Below are 17,617 nucleotides of genomic sequence, written 5' to 3'. Positions count from 1 at the left end.
GACTTTCAAAGGCCTCCGACATCTACTGTAGCTCTGGCACGGTGACAAAGTTGCAAAAAAGTGACTTGAGGTTGGGTCATTCAAAGTGACCTGGTGACCTGACCTTAAAAGGTAGGCGGTTCAAACTTGCACACCATGTGTAAAATTGATGAGGGAATAGTCTTACTAAATTTCGAGGCGCTACGCGCCGCGGTTTTCCCGCTATTCGCGAAAAACCTCAGGGGGGGGGGCGGATATCCGCCCCCCCCCGTCGGTGCGCGGGTTAAGTGCTATGATACTGAAGAAGATGATAATTTTGAATTGCGAAAGTTATCTGAATTCTTCACACGGTGAATTCATTATAAGTGTGCATGAAACTATGTCGTTCAAAATTCATCTCCATTCAAACTTTGGAACCAAACTTCATGTAACCCACTTGCATTCGCTAACTTACCATCCTCTCCGTTACAGAGCCATGCGAACCGATCCCCAACGAGTCTTACATACGCGTGGAGGTGGTGCGTCCCGGCAAGGACGCCAACAACACCTTCTCACGCGGCTCTCGGGTCAAGGTCATCTGCGGTCACGGCTACGAACTAAACATCGGCAACCGGCTGGCGCGCTGCGTGCGGGGCCGCTGGAAGCCAGAAAAACCAAACTGTGTTGCCAGTGAGTGGATCGATGACTCTCACGGCCGGCTTAACTTGACCCGTTAGGAGGCACCGGGATGTGATTGAGAAATACGGCAGGCATGAGGAGATGATGAAAAGCACGGTTATGCCGTTGGCACAAAAATAGCGTATTATTCGCTCTGTATCCTTTAATCTTGTAAAACATGAAAGTACTTTTTATTTGGTCTAATTATAGAATGATCTATAGCTTTGCATTCATTAATTAGCTGTGCATGAAGTCTGTCGAGCAATGACCAAACATTATTTCACCCTCTACATGCAGCATGACACGGTTAGATGCACTGAAATAAGTCTTGTGATGCAGCTGAATAAGCCAGATGTAAAACTAAGGGATGACCCCAAATCTCATAGCCCTGACATAATGGTAAAATCACGCTACTTACCACGCTACATAGTGTCACATAATTTCACTGTAAGTAGCCAGCGAGGCATGTTTAGTACATTTTACACTCTCGGATGTTGCACGTCAGGCAGCTGTCTGCTAACAGAACGAACCGGGCCCGGCCGGCGGAGGACGGTGATGGTATGCGGTGGATGGTTGCCAGGGAGCTGCGATTCATGAATGACTAATGTATAGATGGTGCTGAGTCTCGTCTATCTTATCTCCATTAGCGGGTGATGTCGGATAGCCGATTGAATAGCTGAGTAGAGGAAGGGGTCCGAGCCGATTGATTGCTGTCTACGGTATTCTGAACACGGTCACGTTAACATACAACTCACAAGCGCAGTAAGTCCAATTGGGCACTTATAGTTCAACAATTAAGTGCGGGCCGCTATGGCCATGTTCTAAACCATTTTTTTCATTAACCCTCGCCCGTATTGGTGTTTTTCCAGCCGCGAACGTATAAGGGGGGGGGGGGGTCCGTTGGACCCCCCCTTGCCGTTTCGCCCCTGATCGAGCTAGAGCTTCGCGGAAAAAACGGGCGTGTTGCCCGTGACGAGAGGAAGCCGATGATACCTAATTTTAAGGTCCTAGGTCATTGGTTGACCTTGCAGGTCAGGTCAATGACCCAAAAGTCGGGAAAATCGGGACCTGTTAGAACGTCGTAAAGTGTGACTGCTAAGGGGTTTTTCGGGGCGCTGATCACGAATATCATGTTAGTTTTGTTCACAGATAATGTCTTTATGCATTTAGTCCAGGTCGGGTCAGGTCAGGTTAGGTCAACCAGTAGGGGTCCTGCCGGGTATTCCTAGTAGGTATCAGCCGCCTCTGACAGCTTCGTAACATGTTACGAGGCCCAAAACTACTTCGTAAATGTTCATATGGTTGCTAAATTCGAATTCAGCTCCAAAAACTGCACACAGAAAAATATTGACACCGTTAGCGGTGTAATTGCACAGTACATATCTGAGCACTTGAGGAAAGTTAATTTAGTCCCTTCCCCGCTTAAATTACTCGCGCTTCCAAATGAACACCAGGAAGAAGGTAATAGAACACTGTTAGGAGGGTTGGGTGTTTTACTACATGTAGCAAAACACCCAACCCTCCTAACAGTGTTCTATTACCTTCTTCCTGGTGTTCATTTGGAAGCGCGAGTAATTTAAGCGGGGAAGGGACTAAATTAACTTTCCTCAAGTGCTCAGATATGTACTGTGCAATTACACCGCTAACGGTGTTAATATTTTTCTGTGTGTGGCCTAGAAACATGTAAAACTCGAAAAAGTGAACCGAGGTCACCAAAGGTCAATGACCTGACCTGACCTTCAGGTGACCTTGACACCAACCCTAATGCATGGGGGCAACATCATATCACATGTTTGAACGCTTGAAACCACGAAAAGACTGCAAGCGCGCGGCTAATGCGAGCCGACATACGCCGAATCGCGATTCCGGCCAAACATGGTCTCGAAAAGTAGGTCACAGGTCAAAGGTCATTGGGGTCAGGGTCATGAAATTTTCAGGCTAGGTGTAAAATTGATTAACGCGAGGGTACTGAAAGTTTCATCGCGATCGGCCGCTTTTTACGCGAGTTATTTGCGAAAAACCATGGGAGGGTCCGTTCGACCCCCCCCCCTATACGGGCGAGGGTTAATGTGCCTACACAGCAATGTTAAGCATGAAGCACAATGGTGTGAGGCTTGCACTACCCAATAAAACCTTCACGATTATATTTTGCCGAACTACGCCTCCGCCACTGTCTTGGTGTGACCACTGCGCAGCGCTTTTATTTGGGGGCAGTTAATTTTCTGATGGCGCTTGGAACGATAGTGGGAAGATCAAAGCAGCCTCTGGTCTCCATCAACCCCAGACATTCGCCAGATTGGAAATGGCGAAATGGGAAAACATGGAAACTTAGAAAATGATGCGCGTTGGAGACATCTTTGTTCGTTATTTGCTAGGGAACGTGTGCAGCGCATATTTCATTGTGTCTTTCGAATATGGTTAAATGTTTTGTGCAGGGTAATTATTATCTTGATATTTTTTTCCTCCGAATCAGGTTTTGTGATTTGTTTCTCACGGTAAGAACGTCATCTTCGTCATCCTTATAAGTTAACTGATTGTGCTAGCTGTTGAGAAATCGAATATGTAAGAAGGCTCTACTCCCGCCCTTCAACGTCAGACAGGCTCCGACGCAGTGTCTCCCTTCCGCCAGTGTCCTGCTCGCTGCCAGAGGTCAAGAACGGAGTGTGGATGCAGCGCGGCGAGCCGGTACCGACCTCCGAGCAGGTCAGCCACGAGACAGTGGTAGACCTCAGCTGTGAGGAGGGCTACACCGTGCAGGGCGCCACGGCGGTGACCTGCTGGTATGGCTTCCTCACCAACCAGGTGCCCGAGTGCGCGCCCGGTGAGTACAGATGGGCCGAGGTGCGCCCGGGATTTGAGGTGTAGCTGGGTATTTGGAACGATAGGCTTTGAGGTGTCATTGCTTGATTGCAACTAAATTTTGCCTTAGTTGATTTGCAACATGTTGAACACCTTGGCGCTACAAGAGGCATCGCATAATGATCCTGAATGTTTGCATTTTTACTATAGGTATGTTTATTATTGGCGAGCAGTTCAGCCTTCATTCCTTTTTTATCATCTTCAGTCGATCCTGAGGTTGATTCCCCAATCGTTCACCTGTTCTGCGCGTTTATCGTTAAGTCGAATCGACACAGATTAGTCGATTTTATAATAGAAACACTGAAGAAACAGCCTTTAGTGGCGCGAGACGTGCTGAGCGGCACAGCATCATTCCAGGCGCTCGTGCGTGCTGCCATCTAGTGACAGTGGTAGACACTATCGGAGCGGCGCGGCATCGCCCACCACCGCGCCGTGCTGCCGATCGCCCACAGGGTGAAATCAACAAGGTCCTCTTGTATTTTGTCACCTGCTTTACATGCACAATTTCACAGCTACATGGTGTTTTATTGACGCAACGATTTTCCTCCATACCATCGTATTAACTACCAGTATACGGACCAGTACTGGACCACAAGGGATCTTATGTATTAATCCAGTTTACCAACTACGATGTGGACCCTAAATAGACCCTTTCGTGTCTACTCTAGTCCACTCTCACTAAACCTAAACCTAAACCTAAGCCTAAAGAGGAAGCTGGGAACACGTCATGCTGTCTATGAAGCGTCCACGGTCCAGGGAATGCGATTATCTGACTTGCAAGACATGTCATGATTATTCGTTATGGATGGGGTACGATATTTGATTTTGTTATTTGTTATTCGATATTTATCGCATCGTTAATCGCTAATTTATTTTACACTCAGTTTCGCCTAACCAACAATTCTGCAGTACGTTTAACAATTCAACATTACGGGAAAAGTGGCCGGGCCAGTCAGTTATATTCCCAGGCGGATTTGGATCCATTCCGTGGCTGCTGATCCTCGACTCATAAACAGCTCTGCTTGGCCAGCGATCGATACACAATGTTCAATTTATGGCCGCCGCCCACTGAGGTCGCTTATTGGCCGGGCGGGGCTTGCCGCGACTTTTGCCATCTGTTGCGACAAATGTACTCGGCTGTTAATTTCGGCGGGACAGCGCATCTGGACAGCGGGCTAGCACGTATTACAGCCGTAACTCGAAACCTTCGAACCAATTACAAGGATGAAAATAACAACTACTTTTTGGTGTATCGAACTTCATTGATTTTCAACGATGCTAAATAACACTGTTGTTTTCATCCTCTTTTCATTATCATCCTCACCTTTACCGATCGTCTATCTTAGCTCACTTTCCCTACTCTTTCCATGCCTTTAGCTCATCCGCTCCCCTCTCGCCTATTTCAGCTCACCCTCGTCCCTCTTCATAGCTCACCCTCTCTCCTCTCCCCTATTTCAGCTCACCCTCGTCCTTCTCATAGCTCACCCTCTCTCCTCTCCCCTGTTTCAGCTCCATGTCAGCTGCCGACGCTGTCGAACGGCTCCTACACGGAGCCCGGCTACAAGTCGGGCCTGTTTGTGGCACACAATTTCGGCGTGGCGTACCAGTGTGATCCGGGCTTTCTGGCGGCCAGCGAGCCGCCGGTGCTGTGCCAGTCGGGTCGGTTCACACCAGCCCCGCCACAGTGTCAGATGGGACTGCTCAACACGGTCAATGGTGGGTAAACAGCTGGAAGACCGTGACCGGCAACTAGAGGTCTGCACCGGCCGGCTGCAGCCGCGGCTGGCTGCAGCCCCACGGCTGTGGGCCGGGGCGGCTGCAAATATCTCCAAGAACACGGCTACGGCTGTGGCCACGGCTGTGAGATTTCAAGCTCAATCTTAAGTACTCAAATATAAAATTTTAAATCCTAAATCTTACATTCTGATAAGCAGTCTAGCCTGTAAAAATCATGCAAATGATGCCCAGCAACATTGAAAGTGGTGAAGCCTTTGAAAACCTGTAATGGTTTTACCATTTGCTGTAGGGGAGTTTGCACTCTGGTACAGAATACTAATTATAGGTACCAATTGTTCCTTCATCATCAAGAGCTTGACAGTTTCAGAAAATGCAACATGTTGCATTGTCACATCCCTCTCAAATCAATCTCACCTGGTCATTAGGAGAGCACCTTACAGCTATTGAAGACGAGCATTCAATAATTCTTTTAGGTAATAGAAAAAGAAATCACGCCTAGGTAAAGGCAGGTAAAGGCTTCATAAAATATTATCTAAAATAACTCTTAGATGTATTTCTGGATTTTCGGCAAGTCCAATTACATAATATAAAACTGGCGCTTTATGTTCTAACTGGTGTGTGAGTGACCGCTAACAGAAAATGCTGATCAACGAAGCCAATGGAATTCGATTATAAGTGAGCATGAACCTTACTTACGGTGAAAACCCTGAACACGTAATCCACATGACGGTTAAAACCCTGAACACAATATTTCTTACGCGAGCTGTTGACTTTACTAATAAAATGACGTCTTCTTCTGAAAATGTAAAAATTTGACAATTAATCTTTGTTTGAGAGCAAGTTTTCAACTGTATAGCATTATTATCTATTAATTATAATTTTTATGGCTGTTTATAGGGACACAAAACAATCAATTGCCTCTTCTTTGCTATTGACGTCATTAAAAACTCAAGTAAAATATTTGATTGAAAGAGGCAATTGTGGCTCGCAGGTCCTTGGGGATTTGAGCCTTGATTTGAGCGAAGATCATTATTTGGAAAAACCAAAATAGATGAATGTTTTTCTTTCTTGGATGCTCACTAGTGTTTTGATGCCTTGCATATCAAATTAGTTTGAGACTTGCTCAGAAGGCTGCTTCAAGCCTGGCATATCACACCCCAGAAAATATGCAAGGTAAGAAAGAAGCAAGAGTTTTGACTAGACAATCACTGTTTGACAGTCCATCAACTCCAGTTTCATTTTCCATACCTAACATTGATAATGAAAAGCATCAGGGTCTGTTGTTCTGTCCCACAACCATGCCTCAGGATTTGGCATTAGATGTCTACACTGCTAGTGCTTCTATTCTGGTTCGTTGTTTATGTTTTCTGTTAATGTAGGTACCTACCTACCCATCTTTCTTAACCCCTTGCAAGGGCTTGTGTAGGCATGCGATGCGCATCAGGCTTCAGGCCTTCGGCCTAAAGCCAGATACACAACCACTTAAACCTATGATGCTTTATGAGCTTGAGAATCTATAACCTATTGCAATGTGCTTTTGGCTATATGTTTCAACTAAAAACAACTTATTATATACTATTTGGTTGCATTTCATTGAAAGTATCCACGGCCGGCTGACGGCTGGCTGCCCACAGTTTGCCACGGCTGTGGGCGGCTGTGGCTGTGGAGCCACGGCTGCGGGGCGGCTAGGCTGTGGAAAATTGCAGCCGTGCAGAACTCTACCGGCAACGGGAGAAGGGCGGGGGTCCCACGAATCGGAATATGTTTTGGATTTAAATGTCGTTGGATGCAAATAATGTTTTTGTTAATATTGCATATTCCATCGCAAAGAAATACTGGATTATGCAGCTTGCAACTACTAATCAAATTTCAGTAGAAAACATCCATTGGTGAAATCGTAAGTGGGAGAAAATATCGTCCATGAGTAATATGTAGTAATGCGGTAAAGGTCACAAATTACTCACCCTTTGGAAATCATGGGCAGCACCACTGCGGAATATTACGTCATCGTTCGATAAATCCCTCATCATGGCTTGAAATTGGACGACACAGTTGCCAATAAGTTCGAGGCGCACCTGCCCTCAGGGACCGGATTGTCCATGGCCGTTCGTCCAACTGTGCGGCTGCAGTAACGTTGATTAGTGTCGAGATATTCTGGCACAGCGGCATCCGGCGAGTATTTCAGGAGCGGCTCATTCTTCTAGTAACCGATTTATTTATACAGCCACGTTTCGTGTAATATTGATCTAGAATGTAGATCCTGGTGACTATAAATAAATCTGCAAAATGTCACACTGCACGGACGACGTGATTGTGCAATCTGCATTTTATTGCCTAGCAACGCTGTGTCATGCTTTACATAAACTACTCCGCACGTCTCAGCTTTTTACCGTGTGTGTATTTCCATTAGCTGCGTTGCGTACATCTATAACTAGGCTTACTCCCATTGTGTCCTGTTTTCTATTGTGCGCTGTCATGCCCAATTTTCCCGCTCCCCTCCCCAGATTATGCTGGAGAGCCTCTGCAGCTGACCGAGGTGCTGCCAGAGGGCACACTGGCCCAGCGCTCAGAATATGCCGTCGGAGGGGATATCACTGCCGGTGACCTCAGCGGGCTGAGGAAACCGTGCGGCCCGCCGGCGCAGATTCAGAACAGTGTCATCTACACGGACGGCCAGCTGGCCAATGGCACCGAAAAACAGTCAGTTCGAGGGGGGCACCGGGGCGCTGCTGTGGGCTGCTGGGCAGGGGGGGGGGGGCTGGATGAATACTGGAGACGAATGGATAAGTACGGGATGTGGGTGAAGGGAGATTCCAGAAGATTTTCAAACAGCATACTGGAGTAGTACAATTAAATGAATTGTGTTATTTGTAGACAACTTTAGTTACAATAAAACGCAGTAGAATTCCTTTACTGTTGAAAAACGTGTCTGGCATTTTATCATTTGAGCACTATCGTTCCACTGACAGAGACATTAAAAGGACGGCTCGGTCTCTGAAAATAGCCTTAACTGAACGTAGCTGCTGAAAATGCCTCCAAACGACTGACGTGCCATCCAGTTAGACGACTCGGGGGCCCATTCGGCCGCCAGTGATCTGTCATAACGCCTCCTGTATGGCGCTCTGAGACTTCTTCCACGCCGCCTGCTGCCGTGGGCTTTCTGATAAAACAGCTCAATATTATTTTCCTACTGACTCTGAGGTGCGATCGCTACATTCGATTCTTTAGTGCATTTGTTCTTTATGCTTTTTGCACTTCATCAAGCCTTCATCCTAAAAACGTGCCGCACCCCCTCCCAATGACCCCTAGAGGTAGGCAAGGCAAAATATCACGCGGAGCCAGGCACACTGAGAGCTGCTCCGCACTGCCGTCCTCTTCCCGACCAAAAACTGGTAAACAGAGCATTGTGCGGCGTTTGCGTTATCGTGGTGCAGCAGCCGCGAGCTTACATCCCACATCGCACGTCGCTCACCGCACACTGAATGACACAGACGCCGTTGTTTTGATGCCATTAACCGGAGGTTGTATGTCTGTGTGCTGGTCGGCCAGGTTTCCGGATGGCTCGGAGGTGACGTTTGACTGCGTCACTGGAGTCGGGGGCGAGAAGACGTCCTGGAGGATAATGTGCGAGGATGGCAGCTGGGTCGGCCGCTCGCTCAGCTGTGGTTAGTGAAACTGGGCGGGGTGGGGGGGGAGGGGGTCGGCCACTTTCTCAGTTTCGGGCAGTGAGACTGGGCAGGGGTGGGCACATAGTTCCCGAACAGCTCGAGTAGCTCAGAGTTGCCAACAAACAAGAAAGTTAGGCATGTTGTGGTCAATAGCACGCCAATGTTTTGGAAAGTTCGTGAGAAAAAGATAAAGTTTTAAGTAATGATTGATTATTTTGCGAGATTATCATTATGCAGATATACCCGTAGGTATGATGCTGTTATCATCGGGCATGTTGCCATTTTAGAAAACCATGCCTTGTTTTGAATCGAGCCGTTTTTTTATTGAGTGTTACATTCCCAGCTTATTGTTTGATGCGGAGATCGTCAGTTGTTTATACAACGTTTCGTGGCATTTTCTTGTATCATTTCTTTCTAGGTTGACCTTGATGGTTGTGTGCCTTTCATTTCAGATGAAAATGACTTGCAAGATCCAATGTACATGAGGAACAAGTCATGCACGTTTTATAACGACATGATCAATGTGATGACCTTCTTCCAAGACCAGCCAGTGCTGGAAAAGAAGGTCGAATTTCCTCCGGGAACCAAACTAGTGAGTCTAGTCTCCCAGTGGTTTCAATTTAATTTGCAATAATCAGGATTGTGAAATATTTCTCCCGAGAGGTTTCTTCACTGTTGTTTCTAAGATGAGGTTTGATTGCATTGCGAACTCAATTGAATGAAGTAGCCAGATATTTCTTAGCACTGACGTCTGGGGTAAATCCCGAGGCAACTGAATACGAATGGGGCTGATGCATTTTCCAAGATAAACATCATTTCATAACATGCATTTTTCATTAGCATGAGTGGGTTAGATCAGTGCCGTCTATAACGATATGCTTATCATCTCAGAATCAAATGTTGGTGCTCTGAGACCTGAGTACTACGGATTTATTTCTTTAAAAAGCACGAACTAGCTGTATTATATAAACATTTGAGGCTTAGAGAAGACTTTTTTTGAAACCATAAACTCATTAGAGCTATCTGAAGAGTGAATAACTTGACAGTTAATAAAGCTCTTTCACTATATTTGATGCCAAAATTACGAGAATATCTTCGGGCGATCGCCAAGTGTGAAACGTGCCATATTTCCTCGTTAGCAGGAAACTTAGTGACTAACTTATGATTATAACCAATGTCATCACCACGATGCACATATTCACGGACTCACTCATTCACTCATTTCCAGACGTTCCGGTGCGATGACATTGGCAAGTTCGCCATGATCGGCAGCAACCAGCGCACCTGTGTGAGAGGCGACTGGGACGGTGCACGGCCCATCTGCTTCGGGCTCAACCAGATGAACGACTATGCACGTCAGTATACCGGATGGATGCGTGGTTAGGGAGTGGTGATGGGGTGATGATGGGATGGTGATAAGAAGGTGATGGAATGGTGATGAGATGGCGATGGAATGTTTATGCGATGGTGATGGGATGACGAAAGTGGCGTCTGATGATTGATGATGAATGGACGTATTTCCATAGGTAAGGCTAGGGCATGGCGTCCATTTTGCGTTTATAAACTTACACAAATCTAATAAAAATGTTGATGAATGTCAAAATGACATTCTCGACAACATGTGAGGGTTCAAAATTTTCTAACGACATGAGTAAACCCTAACTTTACGGACGTTTAGTATTCATTAATCAATAAATTTATGCCTGTTCCGTATGCCACCAGTGGAGAAACCTCCGACGATTCTGTTCCGGCACAAGTCGGGGCCGATCGCTCAGAGCAATGACGGCAAGCTGATCGTGTACCCCGGCGCCGTGCTGCACCTCGAGTGTCTGTGGATCAGAAAGTTCGGCTCCCCGACGTGGGAGGTATCGCATCAGCACAGGTAAAGGATGTTATTGAGGGCATGCTTGTTCATCAGGGAGTTAATAGCCGTTTTCACGACGGCCATCTGGTACACATTTGGTGCACGTCTGGCGCAGATTAGGTGCAGATTTGGTCAAATTAGGTTCAGTGCGTCTCTTCTTAGCTATCAGCTAGGGTTGCACTAATTGCTTATATGCATGCTTTGTCATATTATCAGAGAGCATCATCGATTTAAACACTGAAATAAATTCTTAAGGCCTGGCTACACTATGCGTTTTCTTCGTGCGTTTTTTGCGTGTTTGCGTGTTTTGCGTGATATCGTTCTAGAAAAAGGAACGATATCGTTTTTGTGATGTTTTTCACCTTAAATTTTAGTTACATAAGAGTTATATTAGCTTTTGTATATAACCAAAGTAAAAATTATATTGTTTATAACTTTTTTCCTAGAACGATATTACGCAAAACACGCAAACCTGCAAAAACGCACGCAGAAAACGCATAGTGTAGCCAGACCTTTAAAATAAAGATATTTGCTGTAAAAGAGATTAGATGCAGATTTGGTCAAATTAGGTGCACTCGCCGGATAGCCCGTCGTGAAAACGGCTAATGTCACCACTCACCATCGATGAGCAGGAGTACATCCTTTGCATTCGTTGCATCCGCATTTCGTTTTAGATGTGGCTTGACTCTAATGAGCTCCATCCGACTTACCTATTCGAGTCGATCTGTGCTGATCCACCCTGACCTATCCTTTTTGACCCGATTTCTATGGACTGCATTGGCTTGACCTGCAGGACCTACCCTCACGGCTGGACGACGGAGGAGGGGCGCGACTCGAACCTTGAGTACCGTCTGAGCATCTACCACGCCCAGGCCGAGGACTCGGGTTCTTACACCTGTGTCACACCTCCTCGGCACCGCCACGGAGTGCACATAGAGGTCAAAGGTCAGTCAGCAGGGCCGGTCTGAACAGCCCAGAGCTCAGCCAAATGGCCTCTCCTTATTGGAGCCACTCGCCGGGCCGGCTAACGCGAACAAAGGTCGACCCATTCATAGGATAGCGTGGTAGTGTCTGGCTCAGCGGCGCGACGCCGAAATGTATCGTCTCATATTGCGCTAGGTAAATGCCCTCATCTCAATTTGGCGCTGTGGCCCCTATCTCTGAATGCAATTGCTGTCCACACTAACTCAGGTCATTCGTGGTGGTTAGGTAGTAACTTTTCGATTGCACGTGTCTGGCTGACCGTTGTTATTCCGTTATTGACCCTTGTCTGCGAACGACAGCGGTGCGATGCCCAATCGTGCCGGAACGGCCGGGCCTGTACAAGAGCACACACGATACCAAGATGAACACCCAGGTGGAATTTTCGTGTGCCAATGGGAACACTCTGATTGGCGCGCACCAGATGACCTGCCTGCCCTCGGGCAACTGGAGCGCGCCGATGCCGCACTGTGAAACAATCGGTGAGCACTGGCGCCCCGGCCTCGCCGCAGACAGGCTAGGTGGGTGCCCGGCCGGCGTCCCAGCTGTGCCCATAGGTGTGCGTGTGCCGTCCCCTCTGCACCTATGCACCGAACGCCACGCTTGTCACTGTGTTTGTACTGCCTGGATTGGCTGGTAATGCGGCGATTGCTGCGTTTGTCTGTAATTTTGGGTTCTGTTTGGGTGTGGTGTTGTTTGTTTAATTTTGGTGTTCAAGGCAAACGAACTTTGATTATTGGTGTTGCATTGATGTGTGCACTCCACACAGTAGAACATTTATGTTTGCGATGTGGTCATACAATATGCTCACATGCACACACTGCTTGGTTTTGATACTTTGAGGTCTTCGATGCTTCGAAGACTGTTGAAAATCTATTTTAACCCTCGCACCGACGCACAGTGGGGATTTTTCCGATCTAGCGCCTATTAATTCAAAAAATATTTTTTGGATTTTGGCTTATTTTTTGTGTCAGTAGGGCTAAGAAATGTCTGAATTTTTCATATATGGCATTGTTTTATCGGTATGTCCACAGCAAAACTAGGAAAAATGCTCCCAAAGTTCACACTCATGCGTGATTACTCAATGGGCTCAGCAAGGCCCGAAAGTATAGCTCAATTTCATTGTCCTGTCCTGTTGGTTTTAATCTTGCGAGGTCTTAAAGTTGCATATCGTCTGAAAGGCACCTTTATTAGGAATGGAATGGCAAGCAGAAAGTATGCCACAACCTTACTAAGGTCACAAAAATGCCCTTTACAAAAAACCCTTACAGACACCATATTGAAGGAATGGTATTCTCAATAAATGTAGGAAATCAACAATGTTCTCCACACTTTTCCACTCCGAAATATATCCTATCGAATTCGCCACTTTCTTCTGCACAAGACAACGCCTAGTTTGGCTGCCGAAACTTGCCTGAACACGGAATATTCACATTAGAGTATCTTAACACCCCACTCGAGGAGCGCTAGGGCAAACAGCACGATATAGGTATGTTCCGGACATAGGCGAATAATTTCACTTCGTGATTTATACGATGCATATTTTCTGAGACACATTCATTAGGAATAGGATGACAAGCGTAAATTATACATACCGTAACCTTATTAACCATCGCACTTGTGGGGAGGGGGAGGGGGAAGGGGTCGGATAAAACCCCATGGTTTTCCGCAAATTACTCGCGCAAAAAACGGCCGATCGCGCCGAAACTTTCGGTACCCTCGAGATCATCAATTTTACATCTAACCTAAAAATTTCATGACTCTGACCCAACTGACCTTTGACCTGTGGCATATTTCTCGAGACCATGTTTGGCCGGAATCGCGATTCGGCGTATGCCAGCTCACATTATCCGCGGTTTCCAGTCTTTTTGTGGTTTTAAACGTTCAAATATGTGAAATGATATTGGTGCCATGCATAATGGTGGGTGTCAAGGTCACGTGAAGGTCAAGTCAAGGTCATTGACCTTTTGATGACATTGGTTCACTTTTTCGAGTTTTACTTGTTTCTAGGGTAGTTTTTGGTGCTGATTTCGATTTTAGCAGCCATTTGAATATTTACGAAGTAGTTCTAGTGCCTTCGTTCCATGTTACGAAGCTATCAGAAGTAGGTGACACTTCTATGGATGGCCGGCAGGACGCCTACTAATTGATCTAACCTGACCTGACCCGACCTGGCCTAAATGCATAAAGACATCGTCTGTGATCAAAACTAACATGAAATTCGTGATCAGCACCCCAAAATACCCCGTAACACCCTAACTTTGCGAAGTTTCAAGAGGTCTCGATTTCCCAACTTTAGTTGGGTCATTAAACTGACTTGGAAAGTCAGCTTATGACCTTGGACTTTGAAATTGGATATATTCGGCCTAATTTCGTCATAGGCAGCACGCTTGACTTTTCCGCGAAGCTCTAGCTTGATCAGGGGCCAAACGGCTGAGCGGGGGGTCCAATTGAACCCCCTATACTATGTTGATTATGCACATTTACAGGTAAAATTCTCACCAGGACACACCAGCCAACATCTGTGCACAATCTGGCTACAATTCTACCTATGGTTTGCCCTCTACGAATAAATACGTGCTAGATCGGAAAAATCCCCACTGTGCGACGGGGGGGGCGGATATCCGCCCCCCCCTGAAGTTTTTCGCGAATAGCGGAAAAACCGCGGCGCGTAGCGCCGCGAAATTTGGTATGACTATAACCTCATCAATTTTACACATGGTGTGCAAGTTTGAACCTCCTACCTTTTAAGGTCAGGTCACCAGGTCACTTTGAATGACCCAACCTCAAGTCACTTTTTTGCAACTTTGTCACCGTGCCAGAGCTACAGTAGATGTCGGAGGCCTTTGAAAGTCGCAGGATATTATAAGGTCATTAGTAGCTACAATTTGTATATCTCGGAATTTTGATATCGGTGACCTAAGGTCAGGTCAATTTCGCGACCTCCCCATTATAAGTCAATGGGGGAAAAATCAACTCCCTGTTTTTACCACTAAAACGGGTTGGAATGGCCCCATATACCATACATGACTTCATATACGATCACCCTTCACTACCTTGAGGTCTGTTTTGCTGTTGGGCAGCTGTGAGGTCATGTGACGTCATCAAAGGTCACCAAAGGTTTTTGGCCAATAACTCCGTACAGGAACAAGATACAGACGCGTGGATGGTCTCATTGTGTTCAGCTCGTCAAGACGCATCGAATGATATACATGATGACCTCGAGGTCACGTGACCTGAGGTCAACCTTTGACCTTGACCTTTCGAGGTCAACATATATATATATATATATATATCATTCGATGCGGATTGACGAAAGGATCACGATGATGCCCTTAGTTTGTTCCTATCTTGACTAATTCGAAAGTTATTCGAGAAAAACTCTCCATATCTAGCGCCACACTTTGACTTTTTCGACCCCTGTGACGTCATCTTTCACCTGACCTGAAAATGACCTTAGTAAAAATTGTAGATCTTGGCCGTGCGTATCCGATGCCGTTCACCGCTTGTCGCTATCTTGCTTCGTTCTCGAGATCTCAGGGGGGGGCGGTCATCCGCCCCCCCCCGTCGGTGCGAAGTTGGCGCAGACCCCCGTCGGTGCGCGGGTTAAATTCGCTTCAGAGGCGGCTTAGGTGATGATAATGAAACAAATACTTATTGGGTCTCCATGAATTCACCTGGAAGTAAGCTCACTAAAAAAAGATAATACGTATATATTATTGTAAGCATTACTGGATGCTGAATAGATGTATAGGATGCGCGTTGTACGCTGTACAGTCTACTAACAAGATTCTGCCAGCCGCAGGCAGGCAGAGCCAGACGGGGTTATTTTGTCGACAGTGATGGAACACTCTCGATATCTGCAATGCATGCTACCGGAATTCGCATGTACTGTCTCATGTGGCTAACTTCTCACATCAATGTTAATTGCACCTGCATTCATTTGGATGTCGACGGAATGAGATATTGCTATTTGCTCTTTAAAAAAATTCCTTAAAATTACTTGTCCTAGGAGCTATCTGTTTCATTGGTTATGCAAGACGTTAATGATTCACTAGTCGGTACTTTGAAATTAGATGTAGCCATTAGCCATCATGTGTCTCAAGCTATACCAATTTCCAAAAAAAAGTTTTGTTATTCTGTACGTCTCGGTGTTTTATGCAACTGGTTCTGTTCTGCTCTGTACGTACATTCAGAACGTACAGAACGTTATTCTGAACGTTATTCGGTACGTACAGAATAAAGTTCTGTACGTACATACATACAGAACTTTATTTGATGACCGTTTTACGGTAACTGAAATCGGTCACCGACCTTCAACCATCCCCATTCCCCACGTTTCACCGTCCTCTCCTTTCCCCGTTAGAGCCCACGCTCCGTGGGTGTCTAGAGACTAGAGAAGCCGTTTGAGCCCGATTAGCCACTTGAGCAGGTAATTACATTCCGGAGCGGTTCTGGCGAACGAACGCCGAGGAATCCCAGAGTTTGCCGCGCTGTGGTAATCTGGCCGGCGGCTGTGGGTGGAGAGAGCTCTCAGAATCTCAGGATCGTCGCACATCCCGGATTAACAGTTTTCGCTCTTACGTGTCAGGTTGACTTTTGCCATAATGTAACTGGCACATGACAGCCCCAGAAACTGCGGTGACAGGATGAGAAATGCTGCCATGTCTATTTTTGTGATGGATGGACAGACATTTCGAGAGCGCTGTTGCCGGGTTGAACCTGTATACGTACGGGGACGGATATTGGCCTACTGAGGAGTTCAGACAACTTCAAAGGGCCTGGTGCGCCGTGGGCGCCCCGGCAGGCGGTGGGCCTACCAGCCACCTTCCGCACGGGGGGGGGGGGCGCATTTTTTTGCCCCCCCCCGTATCTCCGAAATTACTGGACGGATCTGGAAAATTCAAACGGCGTTCGATAGCCCTGTCAAATTTGTCGAAGGAAACCAAATTTCATTGACCTCGGGGTCACCGATGACGTCACAGGTCAGGTCAAAGATAAAATGTTTCACCGTTCACGGGGCTTCTAGGGAAAGCGCTATAACACCGAGTAAAACGCATTTTGTCGAAAATCAGCGATAAGGCGTCAGTTGTCTAGTACATATGTTGCTATTAGAGGTCACTGGTCATACCAGGTCAGGTCACAGGTCAGGTCACCAAAGGTCACCAAGGGTCACCACATGAGCCCAACTTTACTAAGGTTATGCGATGCATGTTTTATGGCCAGTTTTTCATTTCCAACTCAATGGTGTTCGTTATAAGACCATCAGGTACGGTTTAGGTCACTTTCTGGTGGAGGTCAGGTATCAGAGGTCAGGTCAGGTATCAGAGGTCAGGTCAAAAAAGGTCAAATTTCAAAGTTGATATTTTTGCATAAAATGGGTATCGAGTCGATGCAGCTCGTCACGGGGAGTCTAATGGTGGTCTTTGTTTTGAGCTACGAGTTCTAGAATTGCTAACAATTGAGTTTGAAAATTTGACGTCATGAATTTTGAACAGGTTTTTCGCTATAACTTGGCCAAAAAAGAGGTAGCGATCTCAAATTTGGTATGTAGATAGAAAGCGGTAGGAACTATCACACATATTCCGGTTTTTTTCGAAATTCAAAAAACTTTTTGGATTTTTTTGGCTATTATATTCAAAAAATCTTTTTTTTTATTTTTGGGGGTCAAAATCCAAAAAATCGAAAAACCGAAATAGCAATTTTGTAGCCCTCTTAATTCCACACCTTTTATGTCTGTAACCTTTTTGCTGTATCTCTAAAGCTGTAGGCCTGACAGCTCTTCCCGCGAAACCTTTTTTTGGGTCGAAAATGGCAAAAATGACGTCACTCTGACGTCATTAGCGGCCAACCTATCACAGCCTTTGGAAAA

At 46.3% G+C, this 17,617-nt stretch overlaps 1 protein-coding gene across 4 annotated transcripts in view; it reads left to right on the top strand.

Moving 5' to 3' along the window:
* The window catches only part of LOC122374436 (sushi, von Willebrand factor type A, EGF and pentraxin domain-containing protein 1-like), an 88,419-nt gene that overhangs the window by 64,920 nt on the left and 5,882 nt on the right, over positions 1 to 17,617 (top strand). The window contains exons 15-24 of one of the 4 annotated variants that reach the window (XM_043353206.1): positions 451 to 648; positions 3,266 to 3,457; positions 5,005 to 5,211; positions 7,737 to 7,932; positions 8,782 to 8,897; positions 9,353 to 9,492; positions 10,129 to 10,255; positions 10,623 to 10,782; positions 11,558 to 11,709; positions 12,048 to 12,227. In XM_043353206.1, the coding sequence (XP_043209141.1) occupies positions 451 to 648; positions 3,266 to 3,457; positions 5,005 to 5,211; positions 7,737 to 7,932; positions 8,782 to 8,897; positions 9,353 to 9,492; positions 10,129 to 10,255; positions 10,623 to 10,782; positions 11,558 to 11,709; positions 12,048 to 12,227 (1,668 nt within the window). Of the gene's footprint in view, positions 1 to 450; positions 649 to 3,265; positions 3,458 to 5,004; positions 5,212 to 7,736; positions 7,933 to 8,772; positions 8,898 to 9,352; positions 9,493 to 10,128; positions 10,256 to 10,622; positions 10,783 to 11,557; positions 11,710 to 12,047; positions 12,267 to 17,617 lie in introns of all 4 variants that reach the window. The other 3 variants (XM_043353204.1, XM_043353205.1, XM_043353203.1) reach the window with 3 other exon arrangements.

Source organism: Amphibalanus amphitrite, unplaced genomic scaffold (assembly GCF_019059575.1).
Source record: "Amphibalanus amphitrite isolate SeventyFive unplaced genomic scaffold, NRLGWU_Aamphi_draft 001656F_arrow, whole genome shotgun sequence".
Classification (NCBI taxonomy): Eukaryota; Metazoa; Arthropoda; class Thecostraca; order Balanomorpha; family Balanidae; genus Amphibalanus; species Amphibalanus amphitrite.
This window is presented reverse-complemented; position numbering and strand designations above follow the sequence as displayed.